The following is a 17,685-nucleotide window of genomic DNA, read 5'->3' as shown; positions in this document are numbered from 1 at the left end:
TCAGAGCCCTATAGAGACAGGCAGTGGGAAAAAACAAGTAAAGGTTTACTTATGCCCTGAAGACACTCAGTCTAAATAGATGAGAGAGAACAAACAGATACAAACATTTAGCTGCAAAAAGGGTAGATTTTGGCAAGAGGTGTCTAAAATATGTTTTCTCCATAGCAACTTTTTCCTCTTCCAAATGTTCTTTTAGTGATTCAAAGGGTTAGTAGATGCCCGAATTGGGAGTAAAAAATAAAATTTCTATGTTTGAGGCCATATTTTCATTATACTCATTTTAAAGTCTGTACAACATCAGCATCTGAGACTGGAGGAACTTAACTGCTTTACTTGTTGGCGTTACACTGAAGTTGATTTCAGTGAACCATAAAAAATTTGCCCCTGAAGGTGAAATTACACTCTATGTATGATCCTAGCATACTGCTTTGGGGATAAACATGTCTTAAATCAACTCATCGCTCACAGCTAAATTCCTTCTCCAAATGCAGTTTCCTTGTAGATAAAAATGTTCAGAAAGACTGATGTTCTTTAAAACCATAAAGTTTTTTGAACATAATTTTATCAATAAACATATTTGAGCAGGGTGGCAAAGAATTCATATAATCATAATCGATTTTGGGGTTTAGTGAAAGGAAGGTAGGGGCATATACCAACATTTTTAATTAGCTTTCATCAGTACCTCTGATTTGTTCAAACGTGTTCCGAACGTTTGCACACTGTGTTTGCTCACATTTACAGAATAAAAACTTTTGGACTTCATTGAAACTTTTTTTGGTAACTGTGCATTTGGAAAATTAAAATTGAAGTTCATAGTACCTTGGCTCCTATTTGCTTAGTTCATAGTGTGTTTTTAAGATACCATCACTTAAGAGCTTTGTTACAGTGATGTTTCTGTTGGGGCCTAATGTACTATGGGTTCAGATGGATGGCCTTGAGGGGTTAGACTAAAGAATACCATCTGAGTTTGTACCCAGATATTCCTAGATTAATATTTTGAGGCTTAGATCTTGTCTTGTCTGGAATTTAAATACAGTTTCCCAAGCTTTAAAGAGAAGGCAAGCACCATTTGACCCTCTTAATGAGTCCTTTTTTTTCTTCTTTCATTTGCCTTTTTTTTTCTTTTTTTTTTTTAACTCTTCTAGCCAGTAGAATCCAGGCAGTTACTTACAAACCATTTTTACAGCCCCATATGGACAAGGCACTTTAGCTTGTTCCTCGGTTTAATTCCCAAATTAATAATAATTGGAAAGTTCTTACATCTGGAACTCCATTTTTCTTGGACTATATAAAGACAGAAAAAAAATTCCCTGGATTCTAGGCAAGACATTGAACTGTGGACAACTTTGTTATATTTGAGATGGCAAGTCTTTTGTTGCAACTAGGTTGATTTTTTTTTTTTTTTGGTGGTTGCTCTTTGAAAAGATTTCTTATGTTTCAGGTCTTAAATTTCAATTTTATTCCTACATAGAGACAAGAGACTTAAACTCTCCCATGGTGGGGAATCAGTCAGGTTTTTTCTTCTGTTTAGAAACCTTTGACCCATCCCTCCCCTGTTCACTGGGTACAAATGGCAAGGTAATTTATGCTGAGGATGGCTACAGATCTGCTCTCCACATAACTCATGAAGTGAACCTGCAGGGGAGAGAGTTTCAAGAGTCTGCTTATGGAAAAATATTCTTTAAAAGTATTTCTTTACAAAAGAGAGCCTTTTTTATACTACTGAATGTATATTAATTGGTTATAAACCTTAGTTTTGAGGCACCTAATTATTCATACAGCCGTGATGGATTCACAGGTAGAGTTACAATTCCATTGTACTAGCAAGCAGCCTTTTCTGAGAGACAGAGTGAATTTTTTTGTCTAAAGTTTCAAGTTCTATAATTAGTTATAAAATAAAGGATTCAGAAAAGTGGCAAAACATACAAGTGCTTAGAAGTTTAACCAACTAGCCTTTAAGTTGTCTGCTTGGATGTGTCATTATTGTAAGTGGTTTAGTATCTCTTGGCACTTTTTTTTTCTTCCAGATCATTACTAAATATGTTTATGAACTACTGCAGAAGGAATGCCACTTGAAGAAAGTAACTCTCCCAGTAAGTATAATTTATTTTTCCAAAGGCATTGTTTGTTTGGATTTGTACACAGCATAGCCTGCAATCCCCGCATTCGGATAAGGACAGGGTGTGCCAGGGCTCTGTGCAGTGCATTGTCTCAGGATACTGCCTTCGCATTCTGCATGTGCATGCATCCAGAGATGCAGTTCCACCTCACTTCTCATGTGTTTGATTTCTCCAGCTGAGCCTTCCTTGCCTTACCGGATACCAGAATTTTCAAATTGTTGTTTTGATAGGGGAACCATAAGCTTTCTGAAAAGTATTTGTGCATGTTTTGAGACCTCTGCAGCTGGATGTAGAGAGCAGACATGTCTTTTCACAGGAATACACTCACACTAAGTTTCAGTAAACTACTCAAAGTTGTTATTTCAAACACACTTTTTCAATAACTTGTAGTATGTAATATAAAATGATTACGTTGTTTAATAAAAATATTTGATCAATCCCTGGAAGAGATGAAGTGTTCCCCTGCATATCAGAGTGTTTGTAAATACATGTGAAGCGATATTATGATGTTCAGGTATTTTTATATTCTGTACTGGGGAGTGCAGAGGGGATACTGTAGTGTGACAACACTATGTAAGTTTTCCATTGTCATAAAGGATTCTTATGCTCTTGACAACCTCTTGCATTACTGTTGTTCTCTACCAGTCCTTCACATTCAGACAAGGAAAACCCATTTAGGCAAAGAAAGGAAAAGGTCCTTTGCTTCAGCAGTTCAGTAACATTTCACCATTCCCATTTCCATTCCCTAAGTGTTGTTTAGGGAACGTTTTGATAACCTACCCAAACCCAGAAGGGCTTTTTCAGTGTCTTCTGGTCATGGCAGAAGGAGCTGAGCTAAGAGGTTTGCGTAGCAGTTGAAGGGGAAGCAGCCTGCTCGTTGCATGACTGACCCAAGACTGTCTGAGAAAGCATTTCCCCACTTAAGATTTCTTTATGTAGACAGACAAGAGGATTGTGCTCATCGTGGCAGTCTGCCTGGTGCACTGCTAGTCATGATCTCCAGCTTCCTTGCACAACTACTTTTCGTCATTGGGGAAGTTTTGGTTCAAGGAGTACTTCCATGTACCAGACAGGTAATGTATCCAAAGACATCCTCAAGCCATGTCACACTCTGTCTGTGAAACCAGGAAGCTATCATTTCTAAGCTTAAAAGTACCAAAATTTTGTGGCCATAGGACTTCCTTTGATTTTTAAAAAGGATTATAAGGAATATGCATATAAGTAATGCAGTACTAAGGCTGATCAACTAGCTACAGAAAATGAAGATGAAAAAACTTGGAATAAGTATTATAACACTTCGATTACCTCTGTCACACATGTGGGGACTCATCTGCCTGGCTCTGCCTTGGGAGATCTGCCTCTTGTCTTGGGAGAGGAATGGCCCTGTCTAGCTCCCGCTGTCAAATTAATCTGTAATTTACTCATATTCATAAATTATGTAGTAAGCACTGATACAGCTTGTCAGTAGTACATTTAAGCTATTCTCAAATGTATTAGTTCTAACTTCTGTTAAGCATCATAGTTTAAGTGCATTTTGGAGCAAAGTAAGATCTCAGATGTCTAATTATGAGCATTGTGGAAAAATTGGCACAAGGTGTGAGCACTGGTCCTCACTAATGGCATAGTGAGCCCTCAACACAGTCAAAACCAAGTTGTGACGACACGTACAAAAATGAGAAAAATTAGACAATGTTTATAGAAGCTGAAAAATTAAAGCTCTCTAAAGGCTAGCTTTAAGTCCCTACTGACACATTTCTAAATAACAACACAACCCCCTAGTTTAAACTAATAAAGGAGACTAATAGAAGTAATAAGACAACTTTTAGCATGAAAATAGATGAGTTTAAAAATGTTGGCAAGTTACATATAAAATCACAGTAAGCTCACCAAAACCCAAATTTGAGGAGCTTGTAACAGTTGTAAAGGCTAATAATAAAAAAGAGATGATAAGGCTGATACTAATGAACTGCAGGTAGAATGAAAGCTCAGCTCAAACAAGAAAAATGAACATGATTATTTCCAATATTCTGTGTCCAATTTCCACACTTAACTTTTTTTTTTTTTAAAAAAACAGTTCTGAGCAACTGTCTGAAATTTGATGTATCGATAGAGGAGACCTTAGGACAAATTAATATATCATACAATAATGAAATTACAGGATGAGGGGTTTTTTTTGGCCCAGAGTTCTACAAATAGTCAAACATAAAGCTGCAGAATAACCAACTTGTATTGAACTTACTGCTGAAATCAGATAATAGTAATAATAATAGTAATGACGATGATGATAATATATTGGGGAAAACGAGTACAGGTTTCTTTTTAAAAGAACTACTGGAATTCATTGAAGGAGTTGGAGATCACATGAAGAAGAAAAATCTTGTCAATAAAAGAGTACATGTATTACCAATGAGCTTTCAACAAACTTACCAAATGCTTTTAAAAAAGGATATGTGAAGGGAGTCCCCTTATGAGTTAATAATTGGTTAAAAGAGGAAAAAAATGTTCATATTTTACAGATGAATTAATCTGTTACTGACATAGGTCTGACATAGTTGTAAATAAAAGGGCAAAAAAAGGAATTAACACAAGCTAACAAACTTTTCTATTTCTTTTCTAAAATTATTTGAGATAGTTAAAACTAAAGCTGACTATGATGAGTCAGGGAATTATTTCATGATGCGAAATAAATAGATGATTAAACGACATGAGATTCAATTCTGGTAGATGTGAAATTATGGGAAAGATAACTCACTCTGTAAACACAACATTGACCTCTAAATGAGCTATTACAACTCAGGAAAGAGCTTGGAGTTATTGTGAATAGTTCTCTGAGAACATCAGTTAGTGCTCAATGGCAGTCAATGGCAAAAACTCTCAAAGCAAATAGCATGTTAGAAATTTTGAGGTATCGAGAACAAAACAGAAAAACATAGTCATTCCACTTGTTACGTGGGCCCTCATCTTGAACACTGCATGGGGTCTGGACACCATATGAAAAAGGATATTAAGAATTAAAAAGAAAAACACAGAGGAGGGTTGCAAGGCTGATCACAGGCATGAAATACTTTTCGGGCAAAGAAAGATTAAATAAAGATTCTTCAGCTTGCAGAATAGATGACCGAGGAAAGAAGATGTCAAATCTATAAAATCATGGAAGGTATAGAGATGATGAATAGGGAATGGGTTTTTGCTTTTTTTCCTAATAGAGAACCTAAGGGGCATCAAGTTTAAATTATCAGGCAGGAGATCTCTGCAGAAAGAAAGACAGTACTATTTCATACATGTCCCATTATATTGAGGAACTCATTGCCATTGAATACTATCAAGGAGAAACATATAAATGCATTAAAAAAACCGATTTGAAAATACTAAGGTGGGATAAGTGACTCGAAGTATTGTACATACTTGTCCAGTTATATAAACTCTGTCTCGCAAGATCCCAGAGTTACTGGTTATCAAAACCAGGGAAGAATCACTCTGTAACCACCTTGTTGTCTTACTGTTCCCCTAAGCAATCTGCCAGTTTGTGTAAACCAGCAGGGGAAATGAACCCAACTCAAAAGAGAGATTATAAATCAGAAGAACAATTTAATAAAATAATACAATAAGTACGATTATACAGACAAACAATTGGTTTTAACCCACAAAACCCAAATGTATAACCCAGCACCCTGGGGCATGAACAGAGTGGTGTTCTTTGGGCCCCCCTGAGTCCAAAGTAAAAGGAGAGGGGAAAACCTGTTGGTGAGAGTGCTGTTGCAGTCTGGTCAAGAGTGGTGATTGCAGTCTGGTTGAAAAGTGGTGGTCGCAGTCCAGTCAAGAGTGGTGGTCACAGTCCTTCTCTGGATCCCACAAGTGGTTAAAAAAGTCCCAAGACTCCAAGATTATATATCCTCCAGTTCAGGCAGGAATGCTCAGTGCCTCCCTCAGGGCGGGGGGTTCCGCAATGGATGTGAGGACAGGAACACCCTCCTATCTCGCAGGCCTCTTAAAACCTACTTTGTAGCCTTAGGAGTCAGGCTGCTCTGGACAGATGGTATAAATGGTCTATTGATAACAGTTTCTGGGAAATGGCATGGAAGGCTATAGAATATACAGTTTTGGGTTACACCCATCCAGTGATGAACTGGTCTCAGCTGTTCTAACTAGGACACAGTTGTCAGAAACAGGACCCTTGATCTGATCAAGATGGCTGTTACATATATGACCTTATTATATGAATATTTTAAAGGTGAATACAAAAACATTTTCTTCTTTAACCTTGTCATCAGTAAGTTGGTGTATTGTCTTTCCTTTTTTTGCCAATTGATAATGAAGTTGGTAATGTAATGATGTTTGAATGTTTGAAATGTGTTTCAGGACTGTGTTAGGGGCAGTGCCCTTTTTTCAGTATGATTTTAATAGGGAGTGCAAACGCTATGCTTCGAAGATTTTGCATGATGGCATTTCATGCTCTCATCTTTCTAAATTTCAACCTTGTGTGCAAAGTCCAACTTACTGTCTTTATTTTGCTCTCTCAGGTGGCACTTGAAGTTTTGGATACAAAAAATTAATAAATTCTGTTCAGATATGAAAATCAGACCAGTTGGCAAGTCAGGAAAGCTTGCCTGTTATTTTATTATTCCAGCATCTTTCACAAAACATAATTCTGAATATTTTTTCCTACACAGGAAGGCTGAGATCCGTATTGCATTATTGTTACTGTAAAATATTATACTTTTGTTAATGTTCAACATATACTACTGGACTTGAAAATTTTAATGAAGAGTCGCATTTTCAGAGAGAAGCCATTCAGCTACTACTTTTAAATTTTTCATTTTGTGCTCCATTGAAGGTTATGTTAAGAATATAAAGAAGACTGCAGTTTTTTTATCCAGATGAAGTATTTGTATTTCTTTAGTTTTAATGGCATCAAGTGATTGATCTTTGCTCTTCTTCAGCTACTGATGACAAATAGAGTGTGCTTCTGAATTAAATGCACCTCTAATGGCTTCTGGAAAAGCCTGAGATGGAAGTTTAAATAATTACTAACATGTTGTCTTCGTTTAAGCCCAGCTAGAAATTAGGCCCCACACAGCTGCTCGCTCAGCCTCCCTTTTTCCCCCCCATCATGGTGGAATGGGGAGGCGAATCCAAGTGAAACTTGTAGGTTGAGATAAGAACAGTTTAATAATTGGAAAAAAGGTAAAATACATTAATAATGGTAAATTATAATAATGATAATAAAAAGAAAAAAAACAAGTGATGCACAATACCATTACTCACCACCCTCTGACACACCTCCCTATACCAGAACGCATCAGCTTGGTGCAATGAGACTCTGCAAAAACAATTTATTCCTGGATCTGATGCAATAGGTCTCCCAAATGATCTGTTTCTCATTTGTGGACAAAGAGCATGGAAAGGTATTCGGGAAAGGCTGTAGGAGGCCCTTGTACCTTTGGACGATTAACCTTTTTTCATCCTCGCAGCGTAACCTTGCCTAAACTAAGAAGACGCAGACGTAGCACACGGTGGTTTACTCCGGACTGTAGCTCTGATGTAGAGTTTTGGAATAAGGCTGAAAGAATAACTGCTAGTATAATATCTCAGATCGAGACTGCTCATGCTTTGGCTTCTCTAAATAAACTAGGATGCTGGTTGGCTAAAGAAGCTAATGCTACTTCTGCTGCTTTGAGTGCATTGCTCACAGATGTAGACTCTGTTAGACATGCAAGTTTACAAAATAGAGCTGCTATTGATTTTTTGTTGTTAGCCCAGGGACATGGCTGTCAAGATTTTGAGGGCATGTGCTGCATGAATTTAAGTGATCATTCTGAATCTGTTCATGCTAGCATCCAGAAATTAAAAGCCCTTACTCAACAATTACATGTTCATGATGAATGGAACCTCTTTGGTGAATGGAAATGGGGATGGCCCTGGTTACGAAGAGCGTTAATAGGCTTGTCAATAGTTGGATGTATAATAACATGCATATTGTGTATGATTCCCTGTATACTGACATGTGTACGTCGAATGATAAACACCAGGCTAAATGCATTACAATCTCGAGTAGTTCGTTATCACCCTCTTGCTACCATTGATCACGTGGTGGTATGTAAGGGGGATATTTTTGAATTAGATGATCAGTGGAGCATAGAGGCGTGAGAACGAAGTCATATTAGGATGTGAAACTAGCTAGAGTATGGTACAATGTAACTTATGGCAGAAGCTAATTGTAAGGTCCATTGTGCTTTTCAGCAAGTCAGCTTGTAAGGTCCATTGTGCTTTTTAGCAAGTCAACTTGATATTCCCTATTATCAGAGCTGAGTTTTTCCTTGGTTTTGCTACATATTGCAAGATAGATACATCTACCCTTGAAACACAATGGTAGAGGTCATCCATAGGGGTGAGAAAGATGATGATGGGAGGAAGATTATGTGGGCAGGGGTCGCTCGCCCCTTGCCCTACAAGTAGGGCATGCGCAGACTGTTGCCATTAGGTAATGATTAGGCGGTGTTTGGCTGCCATTCAGGCATCACCTTATACTACGTACTGGCCCCACGTAGTGTAATGTGGAACTGATAAAAATGGGGTGTCAAGACTGCTGAGTCGAGCGATACTCATCCTACCACCGAGACTGTGTTGCTCCGCGGGGACGCCCGCTAAGCATGGGTACCGACCAGCTGCTGCAGATCCTGACAGCCCTGGCCTGTCTGTGTGGGTAAGCACAGTTTTTGATAGGAAGCAACTGAGAGAACAAACTTTTTAATATCCTTTTTGTGTTCCTTTAATTCCCCTTTTATGTTTATAGTATTTTTTCCTTTAGTTTCCCTTTTTACTAACCAATATCGTGTTATCCATAATATTGTGTTAAGATCCTTTTTTGGTATCCCTTTTTCACTAGTTAATACTGTATTAAATGCTGTTCGTAGTATTTGTTTTAATGCCACCCGATAAGATAGTTACTTTGTATCCTTTTTTAGTTTTTAATTCCTCTTGCTAAGTTTATTACTATTATTATTATTCTCACTGTAATAAAAGATATTTTGTGTGCTTGAGTATTTTTTGGCACTTGTCTTTATTCCGGACATGTATCCGAACGTACTGCTACACTCCCCCCCTTCCCAAACCCAGATCAGCCCCCCTTCTGGGTAACTCCCCCCCTATTTATATACTGGGCATGACTTTATATGGTGTGGAATATCCCTTTGGCCAGTTTGGGTCACCTGACCCAGCTGTTCTCCCTCCTAGTTTCTTTTTGGAACCTCCTCCTTGGCAGAGCATGAGACAAGAAAAGAAGTCCTTGACGTAGGGTAAACATGACTTAGCAAAAAACGAAACATCAGTGCGTTATCAACAACAGTATGAATTCTGAATCCAAAACACAGCACTGTAACAGCTACTGAGAAGAAATTAACTCTATCATAGCTGAAACCAAGACACATTTTATTGACAAGGGCACTGAAAGGTCTCACTTCGCAGAATCTTCTAAGTTATCAATGCTTTCTTCAATAGGTAAAACTTCATTCAATAGTTCTCTCCATCTACTTGACAGCCAAGAACTATTCCTTTTGTCAATTTTGTTACGCAAGTAAAGTCGGTACTTGTTTATAAAATTTCCACTGATTTTGGGTTTGTAAAGTTAGCGGGTAATGGTCATGTGTTAATTAGCTGCCTGTAATATTTATCAACTCGGTTTTATAGTTTTGAAAAATACTAAATCAGGATTTTCAGTATTATGAAGACTGTAACATAAGTGAGTTAACCAGCTTCATGTAGAAACACACAACAGAAGACTTTCTCATCTTGTGAAGCAAATGAGCAGTTTTCTCTCTCCAACAGCTGCTCACAATTCTCACAATCTTACTGAGTCTTTTCAGTTTCAATTCCATTTATTTGCCATGTTGTTTCCTCCAGTTACAGTTTATACCTATTTCACTTCTTTATAGGCTCTAGGCTTGTAATTTTTATTGTGTTTCTTAACTGGAATAAGAAAAATATTAGTAGATTTTTTTTTTTCCTTTTTAGTGTTCAATCTTAAAAACTTTCAGTATACAAAATAAAAGACTCCTGGAGCCTAATCAGGTCTCATACATCTTGGGTTGGTAATGGCTAAGAACTGAAAAATTGAGTCAATGTCAATGTATTATCGTGGATGTCAATAAGATTAGACTTCAAGTGTAGTTTGATTTTACTCTATATATTGAAAACAGCTGTGCAAAATACTAACTAGTATGCTTCTGAAATACTCTCTAGACTGGTACTTCTTTATTAGGTGATAATTCATTTGAGACAGAAGTCATATGGAAAAAGAAATTTATTGTTTGAAAATCTTAAGAATGTCATAATATCTGTAGAGAACTCACACTACATTCAAAAACCTTAAGGTAGTGTTGTGCATTGGGAAAAAAATCCAAGAAGAAGAAAATTAAACTTTAAACAGTCATTTTAAGCAGTAAATTTTCAGCATAACTTTGGTTTGACATACCTAGGTACAGATTATTGGAAGATTGTTCTTACATGTGAATAACAGTTGAAAGAAATTGTTAAATTAAACTAATAGAACATTTTATTGGATTTATTCAGTTTGAATTTAAATAAAGAATTGGAAATCAGTGTCCTTGAGTAGGTCCAGAAGAGCAAGTGGCTAATAAATAGAAATTATTTTATGCGGTCTCAGTATGTTCAGCTTTAAATGGTATTCTATGTTGATTTGTTAATAAAATAAGATGGTGCACAGGAGTGACCATTGTGTGCATTGTTTAGTGAAAGCTGGATCTACTAAATTAGTAGTGTTTGAACATAAATTAGCTTGACAAAAAGTTTCCAAATGTGATTAATTTGGGGGAAATAATGAAGAGTTTTTTTTTTATGAGCTTGGTAGATATTTTTAGCTGTTAAAATTAACTTACTTGCAGAAGTGTGAACTAGTTATATCATCTATATATGTCTATATATCTATATATGCAGTCATATGCATATGATTACTAAGTGCTAGTATTTCCTATATACTGCACAAGAATTTATTTTATAAATACTAAAGCATACAGCCTAGTTATACGTTTGTCTGAAATGCAAATTCACAGTGTTTTCCCCTAATTATGGTGTTGCAAGTATTGAGTTTATGTGTAAAAGTCAATTACACCTTGCCAAGTACTGTCTGAGATTCACTGTTGGCTGATTTTTTACCTAATCCGTGTTACCTTTTAGGATATCAATATTGCTGTTTCAGAAGCAGCAGCATGATCTGACTGTGGCCCCAAGTATAGCGCTTGTTGTACTTAGGTATTCTAAACTTTTTTCAATAGAACATATTCTTTACCATATTTTCTGTGTTCACACAATGTGTGAGAGAAAGTGAGTCTTATTTCCCAGTGCAGAAAGTGCAAACTGACGCACGTGAGATGTTACTTCATTTTTGAGCAGGGAATAAGGTCTTCGGTGGTATGGCAGCTACTGAAGAGAGATATTCCACTTGGAAATTCCTTTTGTTCAAGAAGACCCATTGACTTAATTAAAAAAATATTTGGTAGGACTCGCATTAAAAAAAAGTCTGGAGATTGATGCAGAATTAATTTTTCCGATGTTCAGGGTGGTTAGGAGTATGTACCCATGTATGAGAAAAAATTAACATAATCCAATTAGCCATTCCTTCTTTCTCAACATAAAGATCGTATCCTGATCTGCCTTACTTCACTTTTGTGGAGCATGGTTCTAGCAGATGTACAGTTAGCTGTACAGTTAGGGGTGGAGGGGTGTGGAGTACAGTAGGATGGGGAGATTTGCCTGTTTTGTTCTTCCTTTTCCATGTGTTCTTATGGTAGAAAGGGAGGAATGAGTAGACATGAGATTTTTTTTGCCCTTATGATATTCACACCAACACAGTTCTTTTGTCTTGAGACAGGCTTGCTAAACTAAGTGTAAAAACTTCAGTATTTATTGAACAAAAGGTGTTGCTTTACTCTCTTAAAGACAAAATGTGGTATTACGTTATGATTTACTGAATATCGAAACTGATTGTTGGTCTGTTCCTATGGCAAAGTAGCTAAGCATTGACCCAGGTGCAGGACTCTTAATGAAGCTATTATTAGACCCAAATTGGATTTCTATATTTTATTAGGCCTATCCTATTAGATTTATAGTAGACAAATTTACAATACTGGGTCCTACTTGGGTGATTGGGTATTTATATTGAGGTGGCTGATTTGGAACTCTCTGGGATTTTTTCTTTTTTATTATGTAAGAATTTTATTGTTGCTTCAGGCATATCAGAAGTGAGAAATTACTTGATCCCTTCCCCTCCCCACTCTCAATTGTTCATTTATGAACTTCCTTTCTTTCCAGTAAATTTCTGTACACAACTGATGTTTCAAAGCTTCAGCACACTTTTTACCCCGTTTTTGTTTTAAATTTATCTTGGATTGCTGTTCTAAAATGCTGTATGTTTTTATGTTTCAGAGTTATATTGCACAAATACTAGCTTTTGCTTTATTTTTATTTAGTACTGGGCAGACATTAGTCCTTGTAACATGCATTCAAATAGTTGTTAAACTGTGAATGTTTTTGTATCAATGTGTTAGATAACTTTATAACTGCAGATGTCCTTTTAAAGATTTTTTGTTAATGCATTAAAATTCATGTTGTCTGTATTTGCAGGTTGATGCAACTGAGAGTGAACCAAAGAGCTTTATCTTTATGAGTGAAGATGCACTAATAAATCCTGACAAGCTCCTGGTCCTAATTCATGGTAATGGTGTTGTCAGAGCTGGTCAGTGGGCTAGGAGACTTATAATTAATGAAGATCTGGACAGTGGCACACAGATACCGTATATAAAGAGAGCTATTGGGGTAAGTAAAAGTGAATGTATGTGTAAGGTTGTGTGTGCATGTGGATGTGTCTGCATACCTGTGTATGAAGAACTGTAAATCTGTGACGTTTCAATTTTTTAATCAGTATTTCATATTTTACTATCTGATCATTTTATTTTTGATGGGAATACTTGTTTGGTTTTTATTGGAAGTGTTTTCTAGTGGAACCAAGTTTCTGTCTTACAGTGGTGGCACTGCCATATAGTTTAATATGGCAGATAACGTGACAAGAGCCCTTACCAGTTGATGAGATGCAATAGAAGGCACTACAGGAATTTATGAAGTGTTTTCTTTCATAATTCATTAAGTTTCTACATATTCTCACTTAACGTCTGTTGTAATCTCATGATAACATGAGCTTTCATGATAACAGCAGGTTTTTTTGCTAGGCTTGTACTGAATTTATTAGAGGCACAATCTTCAGTTTTGTTCTGAATACTGTTTCATTCTGATTCAGTACTACTTATCAATACTTGACAGTAGAAAACATTTACATTTTATGGACAGTATTTTGTTACATTTACATCTGTTTGAGAGACAATGGACAATTAGTGTTATGTTTTTAACATTGGAACTTTGTAGGTGTGATTCATCACTTACACCCTCCTACCTAAATGAAATTTCCTGTAGTAAACATTAGAAGAGCCTATTTAAGACTCATTATTTCTATTATATTTACCAAGTTAAGCTAATGTACTACTCTAAATATCAGAGTTGTCACTGTTATTGTTTCACATTTTGCTAAATGAAGTTTAATTTTTTTGCAGTTGTCTTTAAAGTATACAGTCTAGAAAATGGCTCCCTTTTTTTTTTCTTTTTTTTCAATGACAGGAAGGAAGAAAACATATAAAATATTAGGGGCCACTACGTTATTTTTTGTTTGTATTACCCATTATCAAAGTACCAGAGGACACTGTGTGAAAAAGAAATGTAGACTTGTGGAAGTGCGGCTTACCTTCTTCTAACATAAGGTTTTTTATTAATTTTAAATCAAGACTCAGAGACAGAACAAAAAGTAGTTTAAGATCACTAAGAAGAGTATAAGTCTATGGTAGGTCCAGTATAGGTTCCAAAACCTTTCCCAAAAAATCCAAATAGCTATAGCTACTTAAATTTTTGTAGCAGTGCTTACATGCTTGCATTTTTGTTCTTTCCTAGAGATTGTTGCTGTCTTGGGTAACTTGAGAGACTGAGTATTTAAAACTGAGATCCTCACCCTAAATTAACAGCTATCTTTAAAGGAGAGTTATACTTCCTTTTGCTGGTTTTGTATTTTTATTTATTTTGTGCAGTGATTGTGCTAGGGTGACAGATACCAGACCTCTGTTCTCTCAAATAGTTATTATACTTAAAACCAGATTATTTATTTCTGCATTTTTAATGCTTCTTAAGAAAAACACTGGAAAAAAGCCACAAACGTTTTATGAGAAAGTATCTTTAAAGAAATGTAATCACTAGATCACATTGGAGCATCCAGCTTTGTGTTCTTATCTTTGAGTTTTTTCTTAATATGGTTTTTAAATTATTAGCTCTCTTTAGTTCAGTAATTTCAACTGTGCTATAAAACACACTCTCTCTTTTTGTGCATCTTAAAATTCTGGTAAATATACTACATGTTTAGAACACATACTATTTGCAATGATTTTTTTTCATGCAAAATGAAGATTAAATTGTATTCAATTGTGTTTTGATCAATTACACCATTAAGTGTGTTGCTATTTTTTTGTATCCTGTAATCACTGTAGTGGGAATCGGTTGTATTTCTGACAAGATAAGGCTATTTTATGGAAGTTGGATCTCACTGAGGGTATATAGAATCATTAGGTTATGACTAAAAAGAAAATACAGATAGATACATGCTGATATCATGTCAATTTCTGTCTCTAATGAAATGAAATTAGGTAGCCTAGACGATAAACAGCCTGAATAAAAACTGTGGTAACTCCTCATGCAACATAGCCAGTTTGAAGTAAGGAATTAATTTCCTTGATCTTTCTGTGTTTCTTCTAAGGAGAGGTCTCATCCTTGAATGAAACCAGCAGACCTTATCAAAGCATAAGATTACAGTGCTGATGACAAGAGAACATTGGATTTTTTTTTCTAATAGACTTATGTGAATTTCAAGTGGATAATGGTATCTAGGATTTGAAAATTCCACTGATCTGTTGTGAGTTTTAAATACATGCAGGCTTTGTAGGCATCTTAAAACATTTGCTGAAGATTAGGTTTTAGTTTAAAAAATAAAAATTAAAAATTGCAAAAGTAGTGTTTAAATGTCTTTTGTGCAGGAACTTGTTCAGAAATATCTGCTTTTCTTAAAAGGAAACCAAACAGACAAACAAAAAAAAAAAACCTTTAAGAAGGCCAAAACCATATCTTTTTCTCTACTGGTTTTCTCTCACTTCTCTTTTCAGTTAATTTCTTGGAAAAACTGAAAACAGAGATGCAACAGCTGAAGTAATCAATGAGCAGTGGATTGAGCAGGATGAACTGATACTTCTAAGCAGGAAGTTAAGGAAGGAGTAGAAACTATTTCTCTATGATACAATGCTTGAGGAAAAAAGAATGAAGAAATCCTGCTTTTCTCTTAGAGCACGTATGGAATAAGGGAGCAATGTACAGGCTTAAAATTTATCATGCTTCTATTATTTTGGGGCTGTTACAAATTGTAAAGATTCAAGGAGAAATATCCTGGTGAGAATTCAAGTAGCTAGAAATGTGTTTCTGATTTTAATCTCTGTGGTTCCTGTGGGTAGTACTTCTGCTTCCGTGTTGTACATCAAGCTCTGTTGTGTAGATTCGATCTTTTATGAAAGAGGTGTTGGGAGAAGTTGACAAGGGTTCATCTCAAGACGTAATGTTATTGTGTTAATCTGAATATTCAAACTTGGTAGTGTAGAAGAGATGTTGAAATATGAAAGAAGAGAACAAATAAACAACTAGACAGAGAACAGATTGTAGGAAATGGGGGAGGGAGAAAAGTGTATACAATGTGAGAAGCAGATCTGTGTAAATACATTAAAACATTGTAAGACAAAGCCTATTTTAGAAAAACAAGTATGAAAAAGACAAATCTAATAATAAAGCAGTAAGACTAACAAAAGCTTAATTAAAATAAAATAAATACTTATTATAAAGATGTTTTTAAGCTAAAAAGCTGGCAATTTCCTATAATACAGTACAAAACAATTGCATAGATTTGTTATTGTGTTAAAATAGAAATTTTCTGCTGAAACTTTCTGCAGTGGAAAATACTGATTTTTGACAGAAGCACTAGTCTGATGTGTGAGAGACTGCACTTCAAGTCCCTCCTCTGGGAATGAGGGAGTATTCCACTGATGATGAGAATTCTGCACTGAAGACATTGCACTTCTTTTTTTTATTATTTAAAAAGTAAATGAAGTAAACAAATAAATAAATAAAGTGTAGATTAGAAGAGTATTTTTAGTCTGTCTCTTTTATATTTTGCCTAAATGGTTTGTCCACTGTCGGTACAATCAGGCTCTTACCAGATCACTCATACATCCAATAGCAGAAGCAGCACCAGGAGAATATGGTGAGACAGAGGTAAATTCTTCAATTCAGTGATGAGGACATTTACTTGGGGAGTTGAGAATTAAGGACTTACATTCCTGGTTTCATAGTGGCAGTTGAGGGGCTGCCATGTTCCCTGTGTTAGAGAAGGATAAGTTGGAGTTGATGTACTTATAGAGGAAATTTGTTCCTTGGGAAAACAGGAGCTGAGCTTATCTTGGTTTGGACATTGTGAAGAATTGTGGAGTACTTTTATCTTTGATACCTCTCCTCTAGGGATTAAAGAAGACATCAACTTACTGCACGACTAAAAAGAAATTGTTGGATGTTTTCTGTGTCTTTGTAAATACAGTACATTTGTTACCTAAGACAACTGTGGTCCCAGGGATGCTAATAAAATTCAGCCACAGCAACTGTCACTTATTTGATTTAAAAACCAATAAAATTTTAAAAACCTTCCAAGAATATTAAGGTGTCTTAGATATTTTTATTATTATTTAAAGGAGAATTAATATTTGACACAGGCCAGGCAAATAGGTTCTTCAAAGAACCTGGGCTAGTTTTTCAGAAGGAGTTCAGCAGCACCTGAAAATCTGGCTTTGCGTGAACAAACAAACAAACAAAAGGTTTGCATTAGGTGGATATTCGCTGTGGAATATTTCTTTAATGACTGATAAAATATGATTTTAGGCTTCAGTTTTCTGTTGTGTTTATCTTACTCTTAATTTTTTTTTTTACAATTTCTGTTCTTAAAAATATTTTTGATGATAATATTGGATTTAAACACTTAATATTATTCACTTGTACAAAACTGTCAGGTTGGCAGTATTTACTAAGAGTTGGTATACTTACAGCATACAGTAAGATGTCATTAGTTGTGTTGGTCAGTTGAATGAAACAACAGTCATTCAGTGTAACAGCAGTAAATTTCCCCACCATAACTTTTGTGTGATTTAGTAGTCTTAGTAGACTACTACTAAACTACACATACTATTTTGTATTTTGTCTTTCTATTTTGTAAAAATCAGTCAGTTTCAACAGTGGATATTTACATATCGTTGCCCAGAAATTATGCTTTGTTTAAACTACACTAACAAAAATTCTTGCTAAAAAAATTTTCAATCTCACTTTTACTCACAGAATATCTTGTTAGACAAGCATCCTCTTTGTTCTCTCTTAT

The 17,685-nt window shown here is 35.6% G+C and overlaps 1 protein-coding gene across 6 annotated transcripts in view; it reads left to right on the top strand.

Moving 5' to 3' along the window:
• The window catches only part of LOC103764830 (cotranscriptional regulator FAM172A homolog), a 266,814-nt gene that overhangs the window by 51,068 nt on the left and 198,061 nt on the right, over window positions 1-17,685 (top strand). For 5 of the 6 annotated variants that reach the window (XM_008931770.3, XM_018085980.1, XM_018085978.1 and 2 more), the window contains exons 5-6: window positions 2,028-2,093; window positions 12,759-12,950. In XM_008931770.3, the coding sequence (XP_008930018.1) occupies window positions 2,028-2,093; window positions 12,759-12,950 (258 nt within the window). Of the gene's footprint in view, window positions 1-2,027; window positions 2,094-3,059; window positions 3,194-12,758; window positions 12,951-17,685 lie in introns of all 6 variants that reach the window. The other variant, XM_018085981.1, reaches the window with a different exon arrangement.

The sequence above is a fragment of the Manacus vitellinus genome, unplaced genomic scaffold (genome assembly GCF_001715985.3).
Source record: "Manacus vitellinus isolate BGI_N305 unplaced genomic scaffold, ASM171598v3 scaffold_9_pilon, whole genome shotgun sequence".
NCBI classification, from domain to species: Eukaryota; Metazoa; Chordata; class Aves; order Passeriformes; family Pipridae; genus Manacus; species Manacus vitellinus.
Note: the sequence above shows the minus strand (reverse complement) of the source record. Positions and strands in the feature narration are given on the sequence as shown.